Source organism: Lactuca virosa, chromosome 4 (assembly GCF_052849685.1).
Source record: "Lactuca virosa cultivar CGN04683 chromosome 4, Lactuca_virosa_CGN04683_v6, whole genome shotgun sequence".
Classification (NCBI taxonomy): Eukaryota; Viridiplantae; Streptophyta; class Magnoliopsida; order Asterales; family Asteraceae; genus Lactuca; species Lactuca virosa.
Genome location: NC_136429.1, coordinates 194,628,064 through 194,634,740, shown reverse-complemented (window position 1 = coordinate 194,634,740; position 6,677 = coordinate 194,628,064). Strand labels below are relative to the sequence as shown.

The window sequence follows — 6,677 nt, the reverse complement described above, 5'->3', positions numbered from 1 at the left end:
TGAGGTAACATTCTGTCACCCCTTGACCTTTCGGCTGGGACTGTAGCTAGCAGTCGGGATGTGGGAGTGTCTGTCCCGTATAGATCTATACACATAATGCCCGCTCTCCCTCCAGGAGACTCTGGTTACAAAGTGATACCACGATGAAGTGTCGTATCGAGAAGTAGTATGTCACATTCGGTTTATAGTATTCAAAAGGTTGTATAGTATGTCATAGTGTAGTGATGTTTTCTCTTTACTAGTATATAGTATGTTTCTGTGTAGTGTATAGTATGTTCTCTTGTATAGTGTATAGTATGTTTTGTTTCTCACTGTAGTACTCATGTAGCGACTCGTAAATGTACCGACTCTTGTATGTATCTTTGTAATAGTAGTAGCGAGTAGTAATCCCTTAACTATACCTATTATAGTTAAATAGTAATGTGGTTTGTATGCCTTCGTTACACAAAGGCATTGAACTGAAGTGAAAGCTTTTATATCCAACACACACACACACACACACACACACACACATATATATATATATATATATATATATATATATATATATATATATATATATATATATATATATATATATATAACTAAGAGTTCAACGACATTCGGACAAATAACAGGATACCCTAAGTCTACAACCAAACAAGGAACAGGAAATAAGGTGAGCTATCAGTCCTAAGTCCTTCAAGTCTTACTTATATAAATATATTAATGTAGATATGAGTTTGAAAACAATGCAAGTTTAAAAGAGTTTGGGAGCAGTTTTAGTATCTAAAAGTTTAATAAAAGGTTTTAAAACGCTTGAAAACCATAATTTTGATAGTAACTTGAAAGTAGTAGTAAATCTTTCTGTTTCTTCTAGTCATTAATCACATGTGATTAAAGCAATAACTAGAATATTTCAACTTGTATCCCCCCCCATAAAAGCATTTAAAATCATTTCAAAGGTTGATTAAGGGGTATGAACTCACCTGTAGTGAGTGGTTTGGATGGAAGTGTCGGACAGGATGCTAAGTGTCAAGTGAAGACTTGAACACACACACGGATCCTATTTAACATGTAATGACACATATATGTATCTAATTAGTCATTTAACAATTAATTAATCAAGTAAGGACACCCTAAAACATGGATAACACTTTGATTCAAGTGCTAGGAGTATTAAGGGGTTGCATCTAAAGAGAGTATGGCCTCACATTGGAGTTTACTGCCCATATGGTAACACCACATGAGTTTACGGTTTATGGTCATTTCCCCCATGAGTTTACGGCCGTAAACTCATGGTAATTAGTACCATTGTGTGTTTTAGGGTTTTACAAATCAGGGTTAAGCATCCTATGATCAAGCCCAAGCCTTAGGAAGTAATAGTGGCACAATTTGCACCAACTTTTAGAGTTTACGGCCCATGGTCATAACCCAATGAGTTTACGGTTTAGGGTTTACGGTCCTAGTGGGTTTACGGCCGTAAACCCATGGTAACTCCTACAATTTCGTGGTTTAAGGTCCTTAGCTCATGCATGCAAGGTTCTAGTCCAATATCCAAGCCCTAGAAGGTAATGGTGGCACATATGCACCACCTTATGGTGTTTACGGTCCAAGGAGATTGCCTTGGCCGTAAGCCCATGTGTTCTTGGGTATTCTTGATGTTTTTCAATGGTTTAACAAGCATTCTAAGTAAATAACTAGTTAGGAGGAGTGTACTTACTTATAGGAAGCTTGTAAGAGTGTTTAAGGTCCAAGAACACTAGTGTGTGTTCTTGGTGTTTTGAAGAACACTTGAAGATCTATGAAAAAGACAAGATTTCATGGATGAAATCATGTATAACTACTAGATGAAGTGTTATAACAACAAATCAAGAGAAGAAACACTTACATTTTTGGAAGATTGGAAGAAATATGTTATGATACTTGAGAGAGAAATGTGGGTGTTCTTGAGCTTGGAAGTGAGAAGTGAGGAAATGAGGAGTAAACTCATGCCTTAAGCATGAGTTCACGGCCAAGAGGAGTTTACAGCCCAAACTCCCAAAGTTTGGCCTAAACACCTTGTTATGGTGTGAAATGTTTATTTGTTACGCATCACTCCTAGAAGATACTTCCTTTTATTTGTTCGTTTGACGAATTTATATTAAAAACACCCAAACGGACTTTAAACCGGCTAAAAATTAGCTGAAATGAACTTGACTATTATTTGTATTGCTTGACTGCAGGGTTTGTACAAATAGAAATTTCGGATTGTTACAAGCAAACCAATCAACAAAAAGTAAATAACACAGGAGTTCTCCAAATTGTTCCTTTCATGAAGAAAAGAGGTTTTGTCTTCACCAAGAAGACGGGTTTGTCACAAAAACGATTGACACAAAGCCGTGTTGCACTGACTAAACAACATTAGGGTTTGCCCTAATGTTATATATATATATATATATATATATATATATATATATATATATAGCAATTGTTCTTTTATGTAATTTTACATATTTCCAAAGATTCCAACTATTTTTATCGAATATTCATATAACAAATAAAAGTTACAGCTACCCGCTACTTACTAACAACCCAAACACACCCCTAAACTTAAAAGGCTAAGGACTATAGTTAAAACTTTGACAAAGTAGGATGATCATTTCTCAATTTGAAAAAATACCACAATTTCTTCACTAGAAGAAACAAAATAATGGAATATTAAATTAGCCGATGGACCCACACACCCCACTCCCCAACCCGGAAAAAGAAGAAAATTTGAAAGAGAAAAGGGGATTGGAAGTCCATAGGCTTGATTTGATGAATGGGAAGAAGACCGAGTTAAGCTTCATCTCCTTTCTCTCTCCAAAAATGTCGGCTTCCCCTCACAAATTTAGCTGATTACTTTACGTTTTCGAAGATTATCAACATCGAATCTTCAAAGAACAAGTTGACTGGGAGGACAGCACGTAACTCGATTGCTTTCTTTCGAAGCAATCGTTAAAAGGGTTTTCAATTTCGTTTTCTGGTAAAACCTCGTTATGGGGGTGTACTCGGTTTTCTGCTCCTTTACCGTGGTATAGTGCAATTTATTATTAGTTGGCTTCTTGATCGTTTTTGTGTTGAAGCACGAAGCAGTCAAGAACTTTTTTCAGGGTTTTTGAACTTATGGATTTTCGCTCGTTCTTTTGTTGCACAAGTCGCTCCGATCGGTATGTTTTGTTTCCTCACTATTCATTTGATTAATCAAAACCCCAACTGAATTAACAAACTTTGTATGATACCAGTATACCACTAAACTCCAGTCTAATTAGGGTTTAATGCGTTAATTGCATAAAGTGCTTGAATTCGATGCATAATTTTATTGTTGCATCATCTATTTTTCTGTTACGGATGTGCAATAAACTGATCAATGATATTTATTTTGATTCTTCAACTCTTAGTAATTATTTCATAATCCAAATCCAAACACCCCCTCAATAAATTCTTGAATTGTGGGCAATTCATTTCCGATTGCTACTATTTAAACAGGAAAGAGAAAGAGAAGAAACAATCAACATGGAGGATATTCTCATTAAAGGAATTACATGCTGCTACAAACAATTTCAATTATGACAACAAGCTTGGTGAAGGTGGATTTGGCAGTGTTTATTGGGGTCAACTCTGGGATGGATCTCAAGTAATTAAACCATCACTCATTTCCTAATCTCAACGACTTCATTATGTTTACTAATTCACTTCCATTTTCAATTTTGATCATTGATATGTGCATTGTTCAGATCGCAGTAAAAAGATTAAAAGTTTTTAGCAACAAAGCAGAAATGGAATTTGCTGTTGAAGTTGAGATTCTTGCACGTGTTAGACACAAGAACCTGTTAAGCTTACGTGGGTATTGTGCAGAAGGACAAGAAAGGTTAATAGTGTATGATTACATGCCTAATCTCAGTTTGCTTTCTCACCTCCATGGTCAACACTCTTCTGAAAGTCTTCTTGATTGGCCAAGAAGAATGACTATTGCTATTGGATCTGCAGAAGGAATTGTGTATGTTCTTTAAAATATATGCTATAATTTTTATATATATAAACAAATTAACAAACATACGTGTTGCTATTTCTTGCATTTATCCAGTTATCTCCACAATCAAGCAACACCACACATAATACACAGAGATGTCAAAGCAAGCAATGTGTTACTAGACTCTGAATTCAAAGCCCAAGTAGCTGATTTTGGATTTGCAAAGTTAATCCCAGATGGGGCGACCCATGTAACCACACGGGTCAAAGGGACTCTCGGATACTTAGCACCCGAATATGCGATGTTAGGTAAAGCATCAGAGAGTTGTGATGTTTATAGTTTTGGGATTCTTTTACTTGAGATTGCAAGTGGGAAGAAACCAATTGAGAAACTAAATGCAACTACAAGAAGATCTATTACAGAATGGGCTTTACCTTTGGTTTGTGAAGGAAAGTTTAGTGAGATTGTGGACCCTAAGCTTAAAGGGGAGTATGTAGAACAAGAGTTGAAAAGGGTTGTTGTTGTTGGGCTTATTTGTGCACATAATCAGCCTGAAAAGAGACCTACAATGATTGAAGTTGTTGAGTTGTTGAAAGGGGAGATGAAAGAGAAGTTTGTTGAAATTGAGAATGATGAAATGTTTAGATGTGGTGAGGTGCGTGGTTGTAATGATGGGGTGTCGGTTGCGGATGATAGTTTGGATTTTGTTTCCGAGGAGAAGGAAGGAGTACAAGAGATTGAGAAGGTAGTGGCATAGATGTAAAAAAGATTGTTTTTTTTGGTTGATTCTTGATTATGGTATGTGCCTATGTGGTGTGTGTTGTTGAAGATTTGTGTGATGTTGTGATTGTAGGACTACATTGTATTTGTGAAAATGAGGGGTTTTAATGTGCGTTTGGTTTTTGTAAGATTGCATGTTAAGCCTATTTATTATACAATGGTTACTTGTGAACTTGTTTAGTGGTTTAACAAGTATGTGGTATGATTTTGATACGTCTTTAAATAACACTTGCTCATCTTATTCACATATTCAAAGATGTTGGTCTTAAATCATTTCCAAATGAACTCAATTTTATACAAAATTGACTCGTATGTTAACACCCATTTTATCGATCACAATTCTTAAATATGGTGTTTGTATTTTGAATTTTTCTCTTCATTTTGATTATTTGTGATTCTAAAAACTCTAAAATTAAAGTTAATATTATTAGGCTCTAATCTTAGTCTTATAAGTCTTTACATGTGATGTTGCAGTTCTTATCACGTCTTTATTAGGTTCAACAAAACTATGCATATATACTATTTAATATGTGTGACCAACCTACAAAGTCTTTTTATGTGTTGGTTCATGTGATGTCATAGTTTTTATCACATGTCTTTATTAAGTGGCACAAAACCATACATATATACTATTTAATAGGTGTGACCAACCTACAAGTCTTTTCATGTGCTAGTTCATGTGATGTCACAGTTCTAGTTCTTATCAGATGTCTTTATTAGGTGGCACAAAACCATACATATATATACTAGTTAATAGGTGTGACCAACCTACAAATTCTTACATGTGCTAGTTTATGTGATGTCATCTTATCACATGCCTTTATTAGGTGGCACAAAACCATACATATCTACTATTTAATAGGTGTGACCAACCGGACCAATATGGGTACCGACCATGTCTTGTGATTCAAGATTCGGTAAAAATTACTGGTTGGTTTTTGGTTTTCGATGCTAACATTATTTAGTTTTCGGGTAAATACCGAACCAAATCGGATTGTAAATATATTTCGGTAACAATTATTTTTATCAAAAATCATTAGAACCCCAACTCAAACAGATAATTACATATATCAACTGAAATAGATAATTACATATATGTGTATCTTTTATTGAACTATTTGTATATTATTTGTATTTATTAATCTGTTCCAAGAAAAATCACTATAAAGTTTATACATTGACATCTGCTCTATAATTCTATTTCTCCATATGACAATTTCTTCTTCTTTTATTCTCTTTTACTGCTTTTGAGACTAATTATGACTTAGAATACTACTGGAGCTCCACTTCCTTTAGAGGGTTGTCTTAAATCAACTGTAAACTAGCCTTATTTTTCTATTATTAAACAATCATATTGAAAATCTTCGTATTTTATAATCTAGACGTGGTAATTTATATTTAGTTCCGATCCACGGTGATCATATGGGAGTAAGCTACTCAGGGACTGATGCAAGAGTAGAAACCCACCTTGTACTTAACTTTGATGGAGAGATTTAGAGCATGAGAGCGAGGAAGACGCGTAAACGAAGAGCACACTCGTTTTCAATATATGTTTTCTTTCTTTATTGTATGCATGTATGATATCGGATTTATGTCGTGAATTAAGTTGTAAAAACAATAAATTAAGGGAAGTTGAGTAATCTAATCCTTATTTCGGGTGTTTTTATAAAATATAATCTATTTTTTTGCAAAATAATTACATATTCCGGAATGTGTCATTTCAGAACGAATTTCGGATTATTTTTCGGGTAACCCAGCCCATTTCATTTGATCCAGAATGTCTACTTCGGATCAACCGTATATGTTCCGGCTACTAATTTGAGGCGGTGACTTCATTCCAGAAATGCGCATTCCGATTCCGACGTTCCGACTCGATTCCGACACACAACTTTGATCTCCGACATGGAAGACGAACACTACAACC

General features: G+C 34.9%; 1 protein-coding gene across 1 annotated transcript; it reads left to right on the top strand.

Moving 5' to 3' along the window:
• The first annotated feature begins 2,777 nt into the window (after positions 1-2,777).
• Positions 2,778-4,945, top strand: LOC145107865 (PTI1-like tyrosine-protein kinase At3g15890). The gene is made up of 4 exons (XM_079044823.1): positions 2,778-3,170; positions 3,490-3,637; positions 3,738-4,000; positions 4,088-4,945. Exons 1-4 carry the CDS (start codon positions 3,127-3,129, stop codon positions 4,728-4,730), a joined length of 1,098 nt encoding a protein of 365 aa, XP_078900949.1. The 5' UTR covers positions 2,778-3,126; the 3' UTR covers positions 4,731-4,945.
• The last annotated feature ends 1,732 nt before the right edge of the window (positions 4,946-6,677 follow it).